Consider the following 24074-nt stretch of genomic DNA (forward strand, 5'->3'; position numbering starts at 1 on the left):
AAAAAAAATGACTTGGTTACAACTCTGTCTTCTATACACATCGATGATTATATCATCGACGTCATTGTATTTTCACAAAACTTTCCGAGACCGTGCAATCTTTAAGCCCTTCACTTTGAGTCGGCGTTATATCCCTACAAGCTTCTTAAGATCTCCGAATGTAGTTTTTTTTCTTCTCAGTACACATTTATCTGAACTATTATTCTACAAGATACACATTGTGAAGAATGGCAACAGTGAAATAAATGTTCTAAATGATGTAAAAGCACGACAGGCGCTGTTCATCTATTACGGAAAAAGTTCAGTGGATATTGGTTATCGCTTGACAACATTACTATTGGCCAAACCACAAGATGTTTGTACATGTATCACGGTAATGCATTATTTTTGTGCATCTTTATTGTCCTTAAAAGTTCTTGGAATCATGCCATAGTGACAAAGGTAATATGAAACGGGAAGTTCGTTACAAAAAACAACTGTTGATAGGAAATGACCTTTTTTTCTATGAAAAATAACCATCCCATAACTGTACATGCGTTTCCTTTCCGTGACATCGAGCACATAACACTGAAAGGACTGTGCCTGAATTTGGTTTCGAATTAGACACCGGGTATTGTGGACTGGAGTTTAATACATAAGTTTTGATAAGCACAATAATAAAACAACAGAAGCAATCGCAGCTGCAACAATGGCGTTTTCTACAAACTCAACTCCTGAGCTGAACTCAACCTTTGAAGTCCTGTACACGTACCCCGAGTTGGTTTTTCTTGCCGTTGGGTTCTCTATCCTGATAGTCCTGGCAATCAGCGGTAACTGCCTAGTCTTGGTTGCCGTGGCCCGTACCAAGAAACTCCAGAACATCACCAACGTGTTCGTGGTCAACCTGAGCGTGACTGATTTCCTGTCCAGTTTTGCAATCCTGTGGACTGTACCTGGCTTGCTGAGTAAAACTCCCGGCTACCCATTGCAGCCCGACATCATGTGCGTTGCCTCGGCGTCTCTTGTGTACATCACCATAAGTACTAGCTTATTTACCCTTGCAAACATCGCCCTGAACCGATGCATCCTAGTCATTAGACCTATGGAGACCTACCAATGGCTGTACACACCCAAGAAGACTGCCTTGATGGTTTTTGGCTCTTGGCTAATACCCGTGTGTACCACCATCATACCGCCACTGTCTGGCATTGGTGGCCTTGGTTTCGATCCTGAGACACGCTCCTGCAAAGATGTTGAAACTCATCCGAGAGCAGACGAGTACGACAACCTTCAATTTGCCGTGTTTTGCCCACTGCCCTTCCTTGTCATCATTACTTCGTATCTCCTGATCTGGCGACATGTTAGACGTCACTTCAAGAAGCGTGGACAACATGAACATGGTCTGCAGTCATCGAGCGGTAGACGTTCTGGCCCCTCGTCTTCTTCAAAGCAAGAGAGTGACGATGCCCATACCAGTAGCTCTCAACAGTCCGCTAGGGCTATCAAAAGCACCCTGAGCTCACGTCGACTGAGCCGCCGTATGAGGAATGAGCAACTGGCAATAACCAAGAACCTCTTTCTGATAGTCTTAGTCTTCATGGTCTGCGTCATTCCTCATGCCATCATTGATGTCACTAGCAACCACCGATACGAGCTGTACGGCGCCTTGATCTTATTCATCAGTTGTTGCATTAATCCTCTTATCTATGCCGTCAAGCATCCACATTTCGGCCCAGTGATGAGAGCTTTGATACGCTCCAGGTATACTTCAGAATCTAAAAGCTCCTCTCAAAAGATTCCGTAGAATCTACGAGACTCTAATCAATTTCTAAGGCACAGATCATTTCGGCAATTTTAAAAGGCGTTTTCTTTTCTTTTCCTATGAAAATAAGATTTGTTTTTGTCCATAAAGTGCTTTTGATGACAAAAGCTTCTGTAAATAGAGTCGCTATTTTGTTATTGGTAATTTTGTAGTTTCTTAAAAACTTTTTTTCACAACAGTGTATTATGCAGGCACATGTAATTACCTGGACAACAAGCATGGATACACTGCATTTATTACCGAGATTTGGCCTCAGATCAAGACTCCAGTGATTATCCAAATCATTTTCAATGATAAATTCCACAAATGATGACACCCAAATCAATAGCATACTCAGCCTTCGACAAAATTTGGATTCGGGCAAATTGATACTTCTAGGTGGACAGCAATGAATGTAAAAAGTACTTTCGTTGTTGAATTCAAGGAGAATGGACTGGTTAACGCTTTAAACTTCCTTAATCTGCTGTCGTATATTCACTAAATATTTTGAAGCGCATATCCGGCATTTCTATATGAGAGATTATCGGTCGTTCACCCTTTCCACTTTATATGCCAAGTTGTCCGGTTGGTGAGGGAACGGGAACAGTTTATTTTGCGGAGAGCGCCCTCACTGAGGACATAACTTGTATGATGAAGGAACAAAGACCTGTCCTGAGGACGCTGTATGCAAGGCGTCCATACGCTGAAGTCAGTGAGGTCCTCATACAAAATGCTGGGCTCCAAGAGACTTAGTATGGACACCAATGTCAACATAAAATGAGGACATAACTTGTATGATGAAGGAACAAAGACCTGTCCTGAGGACGCTGTATGCAAGGCGTCCATACGCTGAAGTCAGTGAGGTCCTCATACAAAATGCTGGGCTCCAAGAGACTTAGTATGGACACCAATGTCAACATAAAATGAGGACATAACTTGTATGATGAAGGAACAAAGACCTGTCCTGAGGACGCTGTATGCAAGGCGTCCATACGCTGAAGTCAGTGAGGTCCTCATACAAAATGCTGGGCTCCAAGAGACTTAGTATGGACACCAATGTCAACATAAAATGGGGACATAACTTGTATGATGAATAACAAAGACCTGACCTATATGTGGACACTGTACACAAGGAGTTTGTACGCAGAAGTCAATAAGGTCCTCGAACAAAATGATGGGCACCAAGAGACTTAGTGTGGACACCAACGTCAACATAAAATAAGGACAGAATTTGTATCACGAAGGAACAAAGACCCACCCTCTGTGAGGACGCTGGGTGCAAGGGGTCTAAACGCTGAATTTGATGAATTCCTCATACAAAATGTTGCGCACCAAGATCAATTTGCAAAATGAATATCATTGTAAGTATCATGGGTTTCCCGAGTTTTTTGAACACTTGTTTCATTTAAATTCAATGGATTGATGACTACTTTTATTTCGTGGGCTCAATATATTAATTCGGAATTCGATGTACAACATAATATACACCAATAATTTCATACACTGTAATTGGTCTTGTGAAATGTTTGGTTCGGTTATTCATATTCAGTTCGTGCGTAGACATAATATATGTTATGGAATTAGAAGCCAATGATTTAGTATTGCATATTAGATTGGCATGAGTTAACCGTTTGTGCATTTATTGTTACTTCATTAAAATAACAAAAAACACCCCTGAGATACCCGCAAAGCACAAAGCGTAATGCATTTTAAAGGTTTTCCCAAATAACTGTAACACTTGTATCACTTATATTCCATGGATAGATACTTTAATTGCGTTCCTGAACGACGGTTTCGAATTTACATGAAAACGTATTGCAGAGTAATTCACGAATGTAGGATTTTTATTCGCGGCCCTGAAAAGACACCTTGCCTCTCACAACATCGCGAAGTACAAATTGTTTAATTAGGCTGCTCATTAGTTTTGATATCGCGAAAAAATGTATGCGACGTCTCGAAAGATATTCTAGTCTTGAGTCAAGACTCCACCTGGGACATAAAACAACGAAGGTCTTTCAGATCGGCCCGCTGGGGGAACGCATCACTCTCCAGACCTCTGTTGTGTCTCCTTGGAGGGCGGATGTCCACTTTCAGACTCATGCCATGTCCTGCACGGTTTCCCATGCAGCCCACATAGACCCATCGCAATCCACATCAGAATCAGACTGCGCATCGCCAAATTCGCCCAACAACGAGATGGAATTCGAATGGACAAGCTTCACCAGTGACCTGAAAAGAGGCATTGTCTGCATCCCCACAACATTACAATCAACCAAGCATATGCCCGCTTTATCCAGGTTATCTCAAAAAGCCGCAAAACGTCACATCCCCACAGCTTCAGACCGACCTTTGCTCAATGAAGAACGCCGACAACTTCAGATGGTGTACATAGATACCGGCAATGCTGATGCCTCCGATACCTCATTCAGGCCCTCCCTGTGCCTTTAGAAACAACAAGCAGTGTAGACTTCGGCAAAGCGCCACTTGGGAAAAGCAATCAAAAACAGGTCCATCCAGAATGGAAAACAGCTAAAACTCGTATGGCTTCATCTCCGTCATCCTTCACACCAGTCACCACAAATGTAGTCAATAGCGCAGTTAGAAATTTGAATACAGGTAGGGCCACTGGGTACCGCAAGTTATACCCAGAATTCAACAACTTTGGGACACCGGAGCCATCAACTGGAAAATTCCTCACCAGCGTGATCAATGACAAACAAATCCGAAGACGGGGAGAACGGCGAAAGTCATTTGAATACCCATGCCTGAGAAAGAGCCGAAAATAGCAGCCAGCTACAGACCGATCTTGCTCCTCTCCATCTGATACAAGCTCTTGAGAGAGCGATTCTCAACCGCATCTCTCCAATTGTTGTTGTTTTCTTCCAACCCTGACCAACCAGGAGCGGCCGCAGCACAGCCGATCAAGTGCTAGCCCTTATCACATAAAGACAACAGCTACCAACGAAAATTGAAAAACCAACTCAGGAGCAACTGACGATAGCTATTAACTTTGGCGGGAGGAATGTGCCAGGAACAGCTTCAAGAACAAGGAGCTGATCGCTGACCCCAGTGTTCGACTCCTTGGCATGGACCTCCCTCGCAGTCCTATGAATTAAGTTTAGGCCAGCCAAATGTGGAAACGTTCTCTAGATAATAATTTCACGGCATTTCTGGGTAATAGCTGGCATCCATGCTAGATCAATTCTTTGAACCATAACAAACAAGATGTGGGTGGATGCCCTCGTTAATTTTGACCATAAATATACTTAATTTGCATACATCAATAATCCCTGCCGTGAAATATATCTGTTTCCCACATTCGGGTATATTTTTAATTTTCTACTTTTTGAAAATTTTATTTTGGTGAATCTACTTACACATCTTTACTTCAATAACATTTTCTAAAGCATATTTGTGACTGAATAAATATAAGAACATAGTAATGATCCAAAATGGCTACTCTAACACCCCAAAGTTTCGCACATTTAACTTGTCTCCAGATATCTTCAAGTAGTCTTGCCAAACATCAGCATGTGAGCTTTAAATTCACCAATTAAGTTGCTTACTGGCACAGTTATCCTATTAAAACCTTATTGAAAAGCATGCGAACAATGATAATGTTGTGATAGGAAGCCCTGCAAATAGAAACGGGGAAACGAGGTGTCTGTTAATTGGCCTAATTAGTGAAGGGTTGCCTAACGTGGGAGACTTGAAAAAGTTTAAGGAAATTCCCAAAATTATTGGAAAGTAAATTATTGGAAAGAAAACACACTGACATTGGCATAATTACTGGAAGCATTTTTTTTTTTGGGGGGGGTCCTTGAACTTATTCAAGTCTCCCATGTTAGGCGACCTTTCGCCTAATTTAAGCCCAGTTTACGGACAGCCAGCTCGTATTCCCGTTTTTGTTTGCTGAGCTAAATGTCATAATGGTATTATTTTTCACGTGATTATTCCATAAAGTTTTAATAGGGCAACTGTGCAAATAAGCAACCTGATAAACGGAGGGCTGGATAGTGTTTTATCAAATCCCCTGATTGTCTTAAAGCATAGTATCATCGACCCTGATCACAGAATGGCCATTCTTAAGTTTGGCTAGATCAGACAAAGGCCCATTGGCGCCATGCCGGGTCCAAAACATAAGTTCCGTGACCATTCTCTGGCTAGGATGGTTTGACGATGGATTTGACTTCTATGGACCATTTATAAAGAAATTAGCCCCCCGGTCCCTCCCAAAAATCCCGGCATTTTTCGCTAGAGGGCCACATCCAAGATGGCCGCCGGCGCCATCTTGAAAAATTAACGCGTTAAATATACATACTAAATGTTTACATAACGTGGGTGCTGACAAAGAACAAACTTTCGGAGAAGTTATTCATCGCTATTTTTCACGTACACTTTCATTCGACGTTATTACATAACGGAGTCAGATTGGCGTACTGGTACTTCACTTGCCTTCCACCGCTGTGACCCGGGTTCGAATCCCGCCTGGGCCAGTTTGTGGATTGGGTTTTCAGTCCCTTCCTGATTCCGTGGATTTTCCTCACAATATTCTGCTGGGGTTTTCCTCTCACCTCTAAAACTGTAATTGCTTCTCATTGTCTTCTTTCTACCGGTTTCCTCAGGCTTGCGAGCTACGGTGCCAAGAGCACTTTCGAGGAATCCTTGGTTTTATTCCCAGAAATAATTGATAATAATTATTCCAAGAGAGAAACGTATCGGTCTAGTGCCAAAAAGTTTGTTGGTCAATTAATAGGCAACTCAGCCTCGCCAACTTGCCATTTTGCTTCCATGTGGGTCATTCTATATACCTTTAGGATCCAAAGGGTATACCTTCTGTATCCCTGTTACGTTGGTACTTTGTATTTTGCCATTCAAGAATCATAAAGGATTTGTTGTATTTGTTGGGTAGGTATAGTTTGCTATTTATAATCACTCGACTGTGTTAAGACGTGCATTGGGATTATTTAATCATAGATCCGCTCCATTGACGACATTGAGTACACAGAGCAAGACAGCATCACTACACTTGCTGGCAATCAATATAACCCGTCGTGGGGCATCGACCGCGTGGATAGTCGCACAGGAACTGATTCATACTACACCTACAATGATAATGGTAAGTTCTAGCTAAAAGGCCGCGGAGAGTTCACCCCATTCGGCAAAAGTTTTAATAATTAATTAAAAGGTGACTTTATGTCACAATGCACCCTTTTAGCCCCTTTTTCCACGTAATGGTAATATTTGGAAAGATCGCTAAAAGTAGAATAAAAACGTTCACCCAACTATATGTGGCAAACTAATAGTTTCCGTTTAATTATCGCCCGAAAGAATTTCAGCGTATACCAAATGCTGTCCTCACAAATCGAACGTTGGAGCACTAGTCCTATTCCAGCCGCATATTTTCCTGATCAGACAGTGGTTCAACCGTGTAAGTCTGAAACGAGCGTGGAATCCATAGACTACGTGTTGTATTTCATGTAGTTATGCTGACGGTTGGGCTCAAAATCCGAAGGCATTATTTACGGCGGGAAATGCGTATAGGCAAGGCCAAAAAAATACATATAACAGGGTTTTAAACATTTTTACCGTAATACTCGCACTTATGGGCATATACATGCACGTGTGCACACAAGCACATCATGCACATTTTAGTCTGCACACAGCTCACACACACACACACGTTACTTGGAATGTGTTGTGTTTATTATTATTCATAAATTACGCTGTCGCAAAAGCGCATGCGTAACTAGTTCCCGCTGGTCTCAGGTTCGAATTAGAAGCGGGAGCCTCCTAATTCAAAAGGTGAAATTAATATTATCCTTCTATATACCCGATGATATCCGTAAACATATCCGTAAAATCTTCCGCATCTACCAAATAATGGTTAATCTGACCTCTTCATCCTGTTCTATTCAGTCCAAGGTAAATGAGTGAATATCTACGTCGTGGATACCGGAATACAAACTTCTCACACTTCTTTCGGTGGACGAGCTTCGCTGCTCTTCGGCGCAACAGACAACAACGGGCATGGTACCCACTGCGCTGGGACAGCAGCGGGTAACACATTCGGTCTAGCGCGTCAGGCAAACATCTTCAGTGTAAAGGTCTGCGACCCATCTTGTTATTTTAGCACAGTTCCAAGTGGTAAGTCTTTTGCAATTGCATTATTCTTTACTTCTGGTGAACTTGTTCCTTTCGTATCTTCAAAGCATCACACGATCGTTTTCCTTTTGTACATGTTTTGCGTTCATGGTGTAGTTTGCGAGGTCTCTTGAGCTGCATGGGTGGGGTAGTAGTGGGCATTTGAGGCAGTGATCAATGGTGTGGTCTGCTTCTCTGCGCTCACAGATGTTAGAGCCGGTCTTGTGTAACCCCATCATAGGGCTAGTGTACACTGTAGCTTTGGATCTACCAGTTTTTGTCCTCAGGCGATTGAGAGTTTCCATTCAATCCCTTTTGCTTCTGCACCAGGAGGGAGGTTTTCAGCAGGAGGTATTTTCATGTCAGTTGGAGGAGGGTTGTTTGGACTCTTTCTCTCCAGAGGTTGATTCTTGTTTCTTCCCGGGATGTTGTCAAGGCTTCAACATAACTAAGGAAGCTCCCCCAGGACTTCAGTTATTAGAGGTTGGCGTCCATAAAGGAGATGGCGTGTTGGTCATCTCAACTCAACTGCTAACTTCCCTTCTGATGTCAGGTGGAGCAATACTAGTGAGGAGGTGCATAATGTTGTTGTTGTTGGTTGGTTTGAGGCAACCTTTTATCAAGCGGCAGGTGTTATTCAACACAGTATCGAGCTTCTTGGCATGAGGTGATCTTTCCCAGACAGGGCACGCCCACTTTGCAGAGGAGTAGTACAGTGCCAGGGTCGGTGATCTTAGTGCGTGTGCTGTAGCTCCCCATTAGGAGTTATTAGTCAGTTTCCGAAGGATGTTGTAATGAAACCAGAGAATCCTCAAACGCGCCCTTGGCACTGTAGCTTGCAAGCTTGTAGAAACATGTGGAGAGAAGACAATGAAAGGAAATTACAGTCTTAGAGGTGGAGGGAAAACCCCTAAGAATATTCTGGAGGAAAGCCAAGGAATCAGACAGTGACTAAAACCCAATACACAAACACGGGTCACAGCGGTGGAAGGCGAGGAAAAGAACCGCTACTGACTCCCTTCAAGTCTGGCCCATCTTTGTGGTCACGTACAGTAATCTCAGGGGCACTTCATTGACAACACGTCCCTCATGCCCATCGTCTTTTCATTCACGCGCCGTCATGTTGAAAACCAAACGAAGGCTTGGACAGCAAACAGTGCATTACGTGTGAGTTCTAAGCAAGTTGGCTGAATGCTGCGTGCCAGCGTGCACTAACGACTTCCGTTATGATATTGAAAAAAAAAACCCATCCCGTTCCACCGTTTCCCAGCCGACAAACAACTGAGAAAATAACGTTTCGTTAAAGTAAATATGATGAGGACCCACATTTTCGGGTATGGGCAGAATTGAAGACGGTAATTTGTCGTACTAATGATCGTGTGGCTAGTGCACTGCACTGGAGTCGCCAACGTGACACTATGAACTTTCCCCGATTGTTTTCAGTTGTGCAAAACTTCATGGTTGATGATCATCAACAGATTTTGTTTAGTGCATCTTCGGTACTATTTCCTTAAAAAAAAGATTGATAGAAAAAGTCCGAAAGCAATTTTTGTCTCAAGTTTAACACGAAATTCAGAAAAAAATGACGGATATCTGCACAAAATATAGCTAATAAGAAAAAAAGAGAATTGTTGAGTTAGGAGAAAAGAACCCTGCTGGAATGTTATTCCCATGAATGTGGTCTGGTAAGCACACCAATTACAATCAATCGAAACCCGATCTACTTAATCAAAACAAGAAACTGTTATACAATGTAGATCCGCTCTGCGAAACTCTTGCCATTTTTCTACAGGATTTGACGCTGTAAAAAACCACGGTGGCTCAGCCGGTGGAGTCTTGTCCATTTCCCTCTCTGGGTTCTCCAGTAGCCCCTCCATCAACACTGCAGTGAAAGATTTGTGGAATAATGGCTACCTAGTATCACACGCAGCAGGCAATGACAACGCTGACGCATGCAACAGAGACCCTCAAAATATTAACGAAGTGAGTAGTTTGGAACACAAACCATTAACCTATTTTTTAATTACGGAACGAATTATAGGACCAGATTGCAAGGCATTATTTGATTTTAGAAGGACTTTTTTCTTCGACAATTCGCACAATGATTGACTGGAATGGCGTTTGAGCAATCTTAACCGCTGAAAAGAAAATGTTTAGCCTAAGTTGACAAATTTCACCGGGCATATTACTCTCTCAGCTGATCGTAGTTGGTGCTACAGACAGCAGCGACAAGAGGGCCTATTTCTCCAACTACGGGTCCTGCGTTGATATCTTCGCACCTGGTGTCAGCATCTTGAGTGCTAAATACAGTACAAGCAGTAACTCAGGTTCTAGTTACAAATCTGGGACCTCTATGGCTTGCCCTCACGTAACAGGTAAGATGGCTTGAGAGTAGACACCTGCTGGTTAGCGTTGACTTAGTCAGGGGTTAATGAGTTGAGATTATAACAGTTTTACGTCGCGAGTGTGCATTTATACACAAGTGAAGGGAAAAATGAAACTGACATTCACCCTGTACCTATGAAAATGATTTTTAGGTGTTGGGCTTTAGCCCAAAACCTATTGGTTTTGTAAGATTTGTAAGAGCATATTCTCAGGAAATCCTTCTCCAGAACTGTTTGGAGAAATTGAAACATATATGAACTTCATTTGTAAATACATGAATGCCCAATCCACCGCAGATGTTTTTTTTTTGGCAATAACGTAATCATGACGCCATCATGGGTCACGTGACGTCGCTCGAAAGTTTAATAAATATAATCTTTGAAATTCCATATAAAATCAACCGTGAGAGACCGGAACCTGAAATTTGCAGGAATCGACATGGTAATACATGATCTTCATTTTATCCTGTGCGCGTAAAATCACGTGACCCTTCCTTCCGGTTGAAACCGGAAGTGCCTGATAATTTAAAAGTGGAAAAAGATATGAACTTGCTTTTAACGATTTTAGTGTCTGCCTGGATTGACCTTTCAAAAAACAAAATGGGTGACGCCATGAAGTGTTGGAGCGCCCTCTAGCGGCAGGTAAGAAAACGTCAAAAATGCGTTTTCACTTGATGTCTGTGGCGAAATCACGTGACCCTTTCTTCCGGTCGAAACCGGAAGTGCCTTATTATTTGAAATTGGCAGAAGATGCGAACTTGCTTTCAACGATGTGAGTGTCTGCCTAGGCAGTACTGTACAAATATATTACAGTTGACATCATCAAATGTTACAGCGCCCTCTAGCGGCAGTTTAAAAAACGTCGAAAACGCATATTCACTTGATGTATGTGGCGAAATTTGCGGTAATCGCTTCAAAACTAATGTACATAATGACCTTAATGCAGACAAGACCTGTGCGCGAAAAAAATTGATTACGTCATCAGACCGGAAGTTTCAATAAAAAGACCTTTAAACCTTAAAAAATTGCTAGAAAATATACCGTGATAGATATTATCAAGATATGGCTGTATACAGCACAGTAAATATAGCTCTGGAGGTTTCTGGTAATGATGTCACAATGACGTCATCAAGTATCATATTACAAGCAATCAAAGATTTCTAGATTTAATCTTTGAAAATGAATAGAAAATCAACTGCCACAGATTTGATTTTGTTCTTTATGGCAATCGATACAATATTGCAGGGTCTTCATTTTTGGTACTAAGTGCAAAATCACGTGACCCTTCCTTCCGGTCGAAACCGGAAGTGCCTTATTATTTGAAATTGGCAGAAGATGCGAACTTGCTTTCAACAATGTGAGTGTCTGCCTAGGCAGTCCTGTACCAACATATTACAGGTGACGTCATCAAATGTTACAGCGCCCTCTAGCGGCAGTTTAAAAAACGTCGAAAACGCATTATCACTTGATGTATGTGGCGAAATTTGCAGTAATCGCTTCAAACCTAATATACATGATGAACTTAATGCAGAAAAGACCTGTGCGCGAAAAAAATGGATGACGTCATCAGACCGAAAGTTATAAAGAAAAGACCTTTAAACCTTAAACAATTGCTAAAAAATCAGCCGTGAGCGATATAATCAAGATGTGGCTATATATAGCAGAGTAAATATAGCCCTGGAGGTTTCTGGCGATGACGTCACAATGATGTCATCAAGTGTCATATTACAAGCAAATAAATATTTCCATATTTAATATTTGAAAACCAATATAAAATCAACTGCTACAGATTTGATTTTGTTTTTTATGGCAATCGATAAAATATTGCAGGGTCTTCATTTTTGGTTTTAAGTGCAAAATCACGTGACCCTTCCTTCCGGTCAAAACCGGAAGTGCCGTATTAACTGAAATTGGCAGAAGATGCGAACTTGAACTGCTTTCAACGATTTGAGTTATCAAATGTTAGAGCGCCCTCTGGCGTCATGTTGAAAAGTCAAACATGGATTTAAACATGCATATTTTCAGTTGATGTGTGTGACAAAGTTTGCGGTAATCCATGGCCCAATACCGTGTGGTTGTTCCTACAACCTCTAGTTAGAAATTGAAATTGACGACGTTGGGCTAAGTTCAGGAGGGGGGATGTCACCCTTTGACGATACGTGACGCGGTTCATAAGTAGAAATTTGAGTTTTTGTTAAGCGATCGTTTCACGTTCGTTCGCGGAGGTTCGTACAGCAAACTTCATTATTTTTTAATTACAGTTTCATTTGAAGTTAACAATTATAATGTTTAGCGTTTTAAACTAAGATCAAAGTGTTTTGCAACTTTACTATATCTTGGCTTCCTTTATTATTTTTTTTAAGGTATAACAGCTTATTCAAACACAATGAACCATCTCCCTTGACGTAGATCGGCATTTTTAAAATCAGCACAACAATCCTAGTTATGCTTTGTTTCAACCTTCGAAAAACAATCATTATCTAAGTGTTTTACGAATCTAAGCTTATTACTTTTAACAGGTGCTGCCGCGCTTGAGTTTGGTCAAAACTGCAACGCCACACCATCATCGGTCAAGAACGCCCTAATAAACAACGCTACACCAGGCGTTGTCTCTGACCCCAACGGAACACCTAACCGTCTACTCTATGTCAAGGTAACTCGAATCAAAAAAGGGCATATCGAAATGATACATAATTTTCGTCTGTTATAGAGTCTGTTCATTCTAAAAGAAAGGTTTGCAGTGTCTATGTGGATTGGAAAAACATTATTAACATATTTTGTTCATGGTGCAATCGTCCGCTTTTCTTCTCATTATACGACGCAAGTCCCCTTGTCTTCTGTTGTCTTCTGTTGCCTTCTCCCCAAAGCTCGACTTGTAAAGTTGCAAAAGCACCCGCATAATTCAAACATCAGGCAATTTTATTTGATTCACACATTTTCTCTCTCTCTCTGTTGGTTCTTTTACAGTATTAAGCGGTGGGTGCATTCAGCTATGCCTGACGTCCGAAGGAAATCAGATATTAACTGAACAGTCATTCCCTTTTTCCGGCCATCCTACTGAATTGTGCTGCATTTACTTATAAGGCCATAACCCCAATAGACGGCCTTTTAAAATTCCAATGAAACAATGTGTGTGTTATTTCAAACTCAGTCAAAAACAACCCTTCAAATTGTTCCCACTTATACGATACACTAACAGAAATTGTTATGCGACTGACAAGTGCAAACGCAGTAAGTTAAAGGATTACAATAGTAAATCCGGAATATTTTTCTTTCCATATTTTCCGGAATCTTACCACAATCGGAATTCTGAAAGCGCCTTTGTCTGCATGTTCTGATAAGTGAATGAATTATTCGCACATAAAATTAGCTTTTACTCAGCAGTCATTCCATTTTTCAGTTTAAAGATTTGCATAGACTCACAGTAAACGACCACGATAAATGACGATTTCTAACAATAGCAAGTACATCGCCAAGTAATATGTAAGTTTTCAATGTATTCCCAAATAAATCATGAGCGAATGAGAAAGGTTTCCTTTCCCCCCAAGACAGCACCAATCCCATCTTTTATTTTGTCTGTCCAGAAAGTGCCGATTATTTTTTTTTGACAGTTCTTGCAAAAAGATGCAAGCATTTCTAACTTCACTTTATGAGTAGTGGCGTAAACCCGTGTCGGCGAGTGGGGTGTTGGGGTCCTGGGAATGACCATCCCGCCAAAATACGGGGAAATACGAAGGGGGGGGGGGGGAGCTCTGGATACAACGTAACACTAGGGGTTGTTGTTTATGATACAACTGTACATGCAGTTAGAAAACTTGTGCACTTATGACCCCTTAACTTTACATACTTTGTATTCATTGAGTGGTCGGGCACAACCCGACCACTCTTTGGATTTGTTGCGATTAATCTTTCTTTTTTTTTTTTTTTCTTCTGCACAGCACGTTTCCGCGGGTTTTGTCCTAAACGGTATATGATATGAACTTGTAACTTTAAACATATATTGACCCTCACTCGGAGTGGTGCATATTACACTGACGTCATAATGACGTCATCGGGTGTCAAATTACAAGCGATTTTCGTTGAAAAAATGACGATCTTCTTTCATCTATAACTCTTTAACAAAATGATCAATTATGCTTCAATCTTGTAAACAGATAGACCATAAATTGATAAACTTTTTTTGTCCCGTACGTGAACTCACTTGACCTTTACTTCCGGGTCTACCGGAATGTCAAAGTTAGGTGAATTCAAAATGAAGACATTAGCCTGAAATCGAAACAAAGCACAATTTCTTCCAAACGGTTTACGGTGTGATCATGAAACCTACTGTGAACTTGTACCATGTTACAAAGATGTTATAACTGTTGTTATGTCATCATGACGTCATCAGGTATCAAATTACAAGCGATTTGATTGCACGATTTGACAAAATACTTTGACCTATATCTCTTGAACTAAATGGAGTATCGTGCTCGTTTTTTTCGTGAGGTTGTAGACGGTGCCTTGAGCAACATTTCTTATTCCCAAAACTGCTTGACCTTTACTTCCGGTGTTACCGGAAGTGCAATAGAAACTGAATCTTACTCTAAAACGGAAGCATTTTACTACAGACAAATACATTATGGAAGTGTTAAGTGAGGAATGCCAATCACAAAAACATTATTTTGACGTTATCCACGAAAGGGCGCCCTCCAGCGGCACATAGAAAACAGTTTAATCTTTTAAAATGTTAAAACCCTCAATCACATTTTTATGATATATTGCCCCTATATATCCCGTGAGCAACTGCAAATAAATGTGCAAGGTTTCATAATCATGACGTCATCAGACCGGAAGTTACTGTAGGGAGAATTCAACAACAACCATTTTATTTTTAATTTAAATCCATCATTTGATCCCTGTCTCATGACTTTGTTTTTTGCCCCCCCCCCAAAATGACATCTGTTACAATTAATATTGACCTTTTGCTTCCAAATACTGTGACATCATCAAACTGGAAATTAGCTGTTATTATTACATACACTTAATTTCCATATTTTCATGCGTTATTTTTACTTAATGATAAACAAGTGTCCTCCCTTCCCTGTTTGACCGATGACGCCATCAAACCGGAAATAACTTGTACGTGGACCCAACTGTTTACTGAAATTTATCACACCTTAAACGACGCATTCTTTTTGTGCAAAATAATTGGTACTGGAAATGTTGAAGTTCTTGGTCCTTTTTTTCTGACATAAACATATTCATAACTTAATTGGACAATGTCTAATGAAGTGGTTGTCTACGTATACCCGACCACTCTGCGTTTGTAACAACAAACGCGAACCTCTAGTTTGAACTGTCGTTGGGAAGTCACAACATATATATTCAAATCGGCATTTTGGGGTTTCCTCACCACAAACATTGCGGGGATGATCAAGCGGCCCATCCACCCGGTCAAAAAATATGCGGGATTATCCTCCCCTTCCCCCGGGGTGTACGCCCATGATCGTAAGTATTCTTTTGAGCGTATTTAGGTGAACAACTTCAAATTTGGGGACAACATCACAAATCACGAAAAAGGGTGATGTTGGCCCTTAAAATAGGTAAACTTCCCTCGAGCTGTGACGTTAGTTTGATTAATATTGACACGAGAAATGCTTTTACCAACTTTGATTACATCTAAATAAAAATAAAAATTATGCCAAAAAATTATCTTTTGGACCATAATGTAGAAAACGCCGGTTGTGGTCGTCGCAGTACAACCAAATGAAGTTTTGTTATAGTTTATTGGTCAATCAAAATTACTGTTAAAAATGGGGAAATATGCAGAAGCATTATGATATAAAGATGGGTGCAAATTGAAAAAAAAAATTGACTTGAGACTTGACTTGACTTGCTAAAATTTGACTTGGGACTTGACATGACTTGAAAAAAAAAATGACTTGGTTACAACTCTGTCTTCTATACACATCGATGATTATATCATCGACGTCATTGTATTTTCACAAAACTTTCCGAGACCGTGCAATCTTTAAGCCCTTCACTTTGAGTCGGCGTTATATCCCTACAAGCTTCTTAAGATCTCCGAATGTAGTTTTTTCTTCTTCTCAGTACACATTTATCTGAACTATTATTCTACAAGATACACATTGTGAAGAATGGCAACAGTGAAATAAATGTTCTAAATGATGTAAAAGCACGACAGGCGCTGTTCATCTATTACGGAAAAAGTTCAGTGGATATTGTTATCGCTTGACACCATTACTATTGGCCAAACCACAAGATGTTTGTATCACGGTAATGCATTATTTTTGTGCATCTTTATTTTCCTTAAAAGTTCTTGGAGTCATGCCATAGTGAAAAAGGTAATATGAAACGGGAAGTTCATTACAAAAAACAACTGTTCATAGGAAATGACCTTTTTTCTATGGAAAATAGCCATCCCATAACTGTACATGGGTTTCCTTTCCGTGACATCGAGCACGTAACATTGAAGTGACGACTGTGCCTGAATTTGGTTTTGAATTAGACACCGGGTATTGTGGACTGGAGTTTAATACATAAGTTTTGATAAGCACAATAATAAAACAACAGAAGCAATCGCAGCTGCAACAATGGCGTTTTCTACAAACTCAACTCCTGAGCTGAACTCAACCTTTGAAGTCCTGTACACGTACCCCGAGTTGGTTTTTCTTGCCGTTGGGTTCTCTATCCTGATAGTCCTGGCAATCAGCGGTAACTGCCTGGTCTTGGTTGCCGTGGCCCGTACCAAGAAACTCCAGAATGTCACCAACGTGTTCGTGGTCAACCTGAGCGTGACTGACTTTCTGTCCAGTTTTGCAAGCATGTGGATTGTACCTGGCTTGCTGAGTAAAACTCCCGGCTACCCATTGCAGCCCGACATCCTGTGCGTTGCCTCGGCGTCTCTTGTGTACATCACCATAAGTACCAGCCTATTTACCCTTGCAAACATCGCCCTGAACCGATGCATCCTAGTCATTAGACCTATGGAGACCTACCAATGGCTGTACACACCCAAGAAGACTGCCTTGATGGTTTTTGGCTCTTGGCTAATTCCCTTGTGTACCACCATCATACCGCCATTGTCCGGCATTGGTGGCCTTGGTTTTGATCCAGAGACACGCTTCTGCAAAGATGTGGAAACTCATCCGAGAGCTGACGAGTACGACAACCTTCAATTTGCCGTGTTTTGTCCACTGCCCTTCCTTGTCATCATTACTTCATATCTCCTGATCTGGCGACATGTTAGACGTCACTTCAAGAAGCGTGGACAACATGAACACGGTCTGCAGTCATCGAGCGGTAGACGTTCTGGCCCCTCGTCTCCTTCAAAGCAAGAGAGTGACGATGCCCATACTAGTAGCTCTCAACAGCCCGCTGGGGCTATCAAAAGCACCCTGAGTTCACGTCGACTGAGCCGCCGTATGAGGAATGAGCAACTGGCAATAACCAAGAACCTCTTTTTGATTATCTTAGTCTTCATGGTCTGCGTCATTCCTCATGCCATCATTGATGTCACTAGCAACCACCGATACGAGCTGTACGGCGCCTTGATCTTATTCATCAGTTGTTGCATTAATCCTCTCATCTATGCCGTCAAGCATCCACATTTCGGTCCAGTGATGAGAGCATTGATACGCTCCAGATGTACTTCAGAATCTAAAAGCTCCTCTCAAAAGATTCCGTAGACTCTACGAGACTCTAATAAATTTCGGCAATTTTAAAAGGCGTTTTCTTTTCTTTTCCTATGAAAATAAGAATTGTTTCCATAAAGTGCTTTTGATGACAAAAGCTTCTGTAAATAGAGTCGCTATTTTGTTATTGGTAATTTCGTAGTTTCTCAAAAACCTTTTTTTTCACAACAGTGTATTATGGAGGCACATATAATTACCTGGACAACAAGCATGGATAAACTGCATTTATTACCGAGATTTGGCCTCAGATCAAGACTCCAGTGATTATCCAAATCATTTTCAATGATTAATTCCACAAATGATGACACCCAAATCAATAGCATACTCAGCCTTCGACAAAATTTGGATTCGGGCAAATTGATACTTCTAGGTAGACAGCAATGAATGGAAAAAGTACTTTCGTTGTTGAATTCAAGGAGAATGGACTGGTTAACGCTTTAAACTTCTTTATTCTGCTGTCGTATATTCACTTAATATTTTGAAGCGCATATCCGGCATTTCTATATGAGAGATTATCGGTCGTTCACCCTCTCCACTTTATATGCCAAGTTGTCCGGTTGGTGAGGGAACGGGAACAGTTTATTTTGCGGAGAGCGCCCTCACTGAGGACATAACTTGTATGATGAAGGAACAAAGACCTGTCCTATGTTAGGACGCTGTATGCAAGGCGTCTATACGCTGAAGTCAGTGAGGTCCTCATACAAAATGTTGGACTCAAAGAGACTTAGTGTGGACACCAACGTCAACATAAAATGAGGACATAACTTGTATGATGAATGAACAAAAACCTGTCCTTTGTAGGACGCTGTATGCAAGGAGTTTGGACGCAGAAGTCAATAAGGTCCTCGAACAAAATGATGGGCACCAAGAGACTTAGTGTGGACACCAACGTAAACATAAAATAAGGACAGAATTTGCATGACGAAGGAACAAAGACCTATCCTCTGTGAGGACGCTGTGTGCAAGGGGTCTAAACGCTGAATTTGATCAGGTCCTCATACAAAATGTTGCGCACCAGGAGACTTAGTGTAAAATCCAAAAAAAGAAAAAGAAAAAAAAAGAGGTCAATTTACAAAATGAATATTATTGTAAGTATCATGGGTTTCCCGAGTTATTTGAACATTTGTTTCAATTAAATTCAATGGATTGATGACTACTTTTATTCCGTGGGCTCAATAGTTAATTCGGAATTCGAATGTACAACATAAGTACACCAATAATTTCATAGTTGGTCTTGTGAAATATTTGGTTCGGTTATTCATATTCAGTTCGTGCGTAGACATTATATATGTTAAGGAGTTAGAATCCAATGGTTTAGTATTGTATATTAGATTGCCATGAGTTAACCTTTTGTGCATTTATTGTTACTTCATTAAAATAACAAAAAACACGCAAAGCACAAAGTGTAATGCATTATACAGGTTTTCCCCAATAATTTTAACACTTGTATCATTTATATTCCATGGACAGTTTAATTGCGTTCCTAGACGACGGTTTCGAATTTACATCAAAACGTATTGCAGTGTAATTCACGAAATGTAGGATTTCCATTCGCGGCGCTGAAAAGACACCTTGCCTCTCACAACATCGCGAAGTACAAATTGTTTAATTAGGCTGATCGTTAGTTTTGATATTGCGAAAAAAATGTCCTGCACGGTTTCCCACGCAGCCCACATAGACCCATCGTAATCCACATCAGAATCAGACTGCGCATCGCCATTCGTCCCCGACAACGAGATGGAAATTCGAATGGACAAGCTTTACTAGTGACCATGGGCGTCGCCAGGATTTTTTCTAGAGGGGGGCAAAATTTTTTTTTGCCAAAAAATGCTTGTATTTCTCAACACATTCTCGATTTATCAGTTTTAGAGGGGGCAGGGACATTTTGCCCCCCCCCCGAACTCATTAAATTTACACCACTTTGTCTTCGCGCTTCTTTTTCTTTTTTTTCCTTTTCTTTTTTTTCTTCCTTTTTTTTTTTGGCTTTTCCGGGGGGGGGGGGGGCAAGTGCCCCCCTTGCCCCCCCCTCGCGACGCCCATGCTAGTGACCTGGTAAGAGGCATTTTCTACCCAGAAATCAGCAACATCGAGCCATCAACTGGAAAATTCCTCACCAGCGTGATCTATGACAAACAGATCCAAAGACGTTGAAAACGGCAACAGTCATTGGCATATCCAAGCCTGGCAAAGAGCCGAAGCTAGCAGCCAGCTACAGACCGATCTCGCTCCTCTCCATCTGATACAACCCTTGAAAGAGCGATCCTCAACCGCATCTCTCAAATTGTTATTTTTTTTCCAACCCTGACCAACAGGAGCAGCACAGCAGATCAGGTGCTAGCACTTATCACATAAAGACAACGGCTACCAACGAAAACTGAAAACCAACTCAGGAACAACGGACGATAGCTATCACATTTGGCGGGAGGAATGGGCCAGGAACGGCTTCAAGAACAAGGAGCTGATCGCTGACCTCAGTGTTCGACTCCTTGGCATGGACCTCCCTCGCAGTCCTATGAATTAAGTTTAGGCCAGCCAAATGTGGAAACGTTCTCTAGATAATAATTTCACGGCATTTCAGGGTAATAGCTGGCATCCATCTAGATCCATTCTTTGAACCATAACAAACAAGATGTGGGTGGATGCCATCGTTAATTTTGACCGTAAAAATACATAATTTGCATACATCAATAATCCCTGCTGTGTAATATATCTGTTCCCCACATTCGGGTATATTTGTAATTTTCTACTTTTTGAAAATTTTATTTTGGTGAATCTATACTTACACATCCTTACTTAAGAATATTTTCTAAAGCATATTTGTGACTGAATAATTATAAGAACATAGTAATGATGCAGGGGCGGCGGAACCGGGGGGGCTGGGGGTTGGGCGTTTGCCCCCCAGATTTTCGCAAGTGCCCCTCTTGCGGCCATAAGTGTGCCCCCTCGAGCATTAAAGTGTCCCCTCGAGATACAACAAAAATGCCCTTAAAGTATCTTACTATTTCTTAGAAGTAACCATTTCCCAATAATGGTAGAGATATTTTTTATATAAACGAGGGATATGAAAACCAAGTCCCAAAACCCATACAAGACGCCCTGAAAATGGTGACATAATGTATGTCTAGCATATAAGCATTGGTTTTGAAGAGCGCCCCCTATGTTGGAAGATGGTACCCCCCCCCTCCCACTATTTGATTTTACGGAGGTCAAGTGTGTCCGGTGAAAAAAACGTGGCGACATTTCAGCACGGGTTTGCAAGTGCCCCTTTTGGGTGCTGCCCCCCCCCCAGTTTTAAACCCGTTCCGCCGCCAATGTAATGATCCAAACTGCTACTCTTACACCCCAAAGTTTCGCACATTTACCTTGTCTCCAGATATCTTCAAGTAGTCTTGCCAAACATCAGCATGTGAGCTTTAAATTCACCAATTAAGTTGCTTACTGGCACAGTTATCATATTAAAACCTTATTGAAAAGCATGCGAACAATGATAATGTTGTGATAGGATTCCCTGCAAACAGAAACGGGGTAAACGAGGTGTCTGTTAATTGGCCTAATTAGTGAAGGGTTGCCTAACGTGGGAGACTTGAAAAAGTTTAAGGAAATTCCTAAAATTATTGGAAAGAAAACACACTGACATTGGCATAATTACTGGGAGCATTTTTTTTTTTTGGGGGGGGGGTCCTTGAACTTATTCAAGCCTCCCATGTTAGGCGACCTTTCGCCTAATTTAAGCCCAGTTTACGGACAGCCAGCTCGTATTCCCGTTTTTGTTTGCTGAGCTAAATGTCATAATGGTATTATTGTTCACGTGATTATTCCATAAAGTTTTAATAGGGCAACTGTGCAAATAAGCAACCTGATAAACGGAGAGCTGAATAGTGTTTAATCAAATATTGGGCACAGATCCCCTGATTGTCTTAAAGCATAGTATTATCGACCCTGATCACAGAATGGCCATTCTTAAGTTTCGCTAGATCAGACAAAGGCCAATTGGCGCCATGCCAAATGGGGCCAATTTTACATTTAATCAAAAATTTTAGAACGAGAACGAAACCAGTATCAGTGCTTGCAATGTAAGTTTCCTTGGCTAAATGGTGAAACTTACATTCAATGTTAAAATCCACAAACACAGTTTACTATAACTGTACTGATGTCTGTAAAAGTGTAGCTTATGGCAAGCGGTAACTCAGATTCGATCAGCTAGTGTCAACCGCATAACAAAGAAATATGGCCGAAGGGCGGAGCTTCAGTTTCCAAATCCTTTATTTCACGCGGTGAACTGTAAGATAAAGAAGATAAAAACCTTCTATTACACTTGTAAAATCACTAACTCATTTTCTTAACACGTGCTTAAATGAATGTAAGGTACAACTACAGAGACTAATTAAAGTAAGTGTAAATTACAAACTACAAAGACTAGCATCCTTATAAAATCAGAAACGCTTTGTGCAGAATAAGCCAGATCCTTAAATAAAGGGATCGCTCCATCATAAGTGGCCGTGATACGGCGTTAGACAACAGAAATAATAACAGGTATCGCTCATACGCGCTCTAGTACTAAAAGAACTGAAATCCACTCATTAAGAAAATAACAAATGTGGGATGGACATGTTAACACAATATACGAGTACAAGAGTTTAACAGAAACAGCTAATTCTAGACGAATGTGAGTGAGTCTGAACGATCAGGTACATGATAAAACTACAAATAAAGTCTACAATCCTAAGAAACATCAACTGGCTGAAGTATTATGAAGGAAAAAGGGCCTACAAAATTATCTCTACTTACATGACTGTGGTTCCGGGGCGTCTAACATATGTAAGGTCGAAGGGATGCTCTAATCAGTATTTCGCAAGTCAAAATGTCCTGGAAAAATGCATATTCAGAATAACTCTTTGTTTCTAAAAGTGAACCGGTCTGTGGCCTGTCTGGATACGGAACGAGCACTTTTAGCTGCACAGTGCACACACACCAAAAAACCCAGACGTTACCTCATCCACTGAGGTCAGAAGTGGCACTTGGCAACAATGGTCCTATTGATGAGCACAGCATCTCAAGTGCATAATGAGGCAGAACCAGTTAGCAAGTATCCAAAACTGTAGGAGATAGAGTTACTACATTAAAGGGGCTCTTCAGAAAACTGGTAGGGCGGGTAAAGCACCGTCCGAGACAATAACACAACATGGTCCAGCTTTTTAAATGAATGAAATCCAAGTTATCAACTACACAAACTTTCACCAAACTTTCCCCAAATCCAGGAAACTTAGTGAAACTTTCTATAAATAACTGAAGTGAATGACTAAAGTTCAGTTGCTAAAAACTAATCAAACTTATACCATCTTAAATCTCATCCAAAGTTACAAAAACTGAATATACAAACAATAATGGAAATATCAAAGCATCATAAAACAAACTTCAATCTTGTCAGTCTCTATATAATTTGGCAAAAGAGTAAAGTTGACAAATTCAAAGAACAATAATTAACCTTCAAACCTTCAACCAATTGATCAACTCAAGTAATTGATTGTGTACTCCAAGTAAAGGAAAATGTGAACAAAAGAAATACAGGAACTTTGATGTGTATAAAAGACAGAAACATTAATACATACTTATTGGGCAAAGACAAAAGAGAACACTGTTGTGAATACGTCTGGTCACTTTGCCAAAATATGTGAAAGTGACTAGGCACACTCACACGCACTCTGAGTCGTCTTTGGCCAATTCCAATTTTTGATGGGGGTGTTACTTTCTACAAAAACTTCACTCTAGAGGGGTTTTACTACAAAGCGGTTCTTACAACACCCCTCCAAAAAGAAATGTCGTCACGACATTTTATCGGTCAAACATTGGTCTTTATACACAGTTCTTTGTGGAACGGCCTGTTCCAGTTGGAGCACGTTGGGAACACAGCATGTTCCCGCTAGGAACACACAGCGTGCCTAAAAGAAGCGATCGGGAACGTTCCGACTTTTGAAACGTTCCCTTACAATAAGAGAAAAACGTCTTTCCTTGATAAAGAAATTAGCTAGCCTTTTCAGTAGATTGGTCTGAGATTTAGGCAGTAGGTTT

At 40.9% G+C, this 24074-nt stretch overlaps 2 protein-coding genes and 1 pseudogene across 2 annotated transcripts; all 3 read left to right on the plus strand.

Annotated features, from left to right (window-relative positions):
- Window positions 1–688: 688 nt before the first annotated feature.
- On the plus strand, window positions 689–1783 carry LOC119731414 (G-protein coupled receptor moody-like). Its single transcript, XM_038204585.1, has one exon. The coding sequence runs from the start codon at window positions 689–691 to the stop codon at window positions 1781–1783; it is 1095 nt and encodes a 364-aa protein (XP_038060513.1).
- Window positions 1784–5903: 4120 nt separating this feature from the next.
- LOC119731415 lies at window positions 5904–13855 on the plus strand (annotated as a pseudogene).
- A 3049-nt stretch (window positions 13856–16904) lies between these two features.
- LOC119731416 (G-protein coupled receptor moody-like) lies at window positions 16905–18022 on the plus strand. The gene has a single exon (XM_038204586.1). The coding sequence runs from the start codon at window positions 16905–16907 to the stop codon at window positions 17997–17999; it is 1095 nt and encodes a 364-aa protein (XP_038060514.1). The 3' UTR covers window positions 18000–18022.
- Window positions 18023–24074: the final 6052 nt, after the last annotated feature.

The sequence above is a fragment of the Patiria miniata genome, unplaced genomic scaffold (genome assembly GCF_015706575.1).
Source record: "Patiria miniata isolate m_02_andy unplaced genomic scaffold, ASM1570657v1 HiC_scaffold_23, whole genome shotgun sequence".
Classification (NCBI taxonomy): domain Eukaryota; kingdom Metazoa; phylum Echinodermata; class Asteroidea; order Valvatida; family Asterinidae; genus Patiria; species Patiria miniata.

Excerpts from the sequence above, each read along its gene's own strand:
- LOC119731414 (XM_038204585.1), top strand. The coding sequence starts at position 689 with ATGGCGTTTTCTACAAACTCAACTCCTGAGCTGAACTCAACCTTTGAA.
- LOC119731416 (XM_038204586.1), top strand. The coding sequence starts at position 16,905 with ATGGCGTTTTCTACAAACTCAACTCCTGAGCTGAACTCAACCTTTGAA.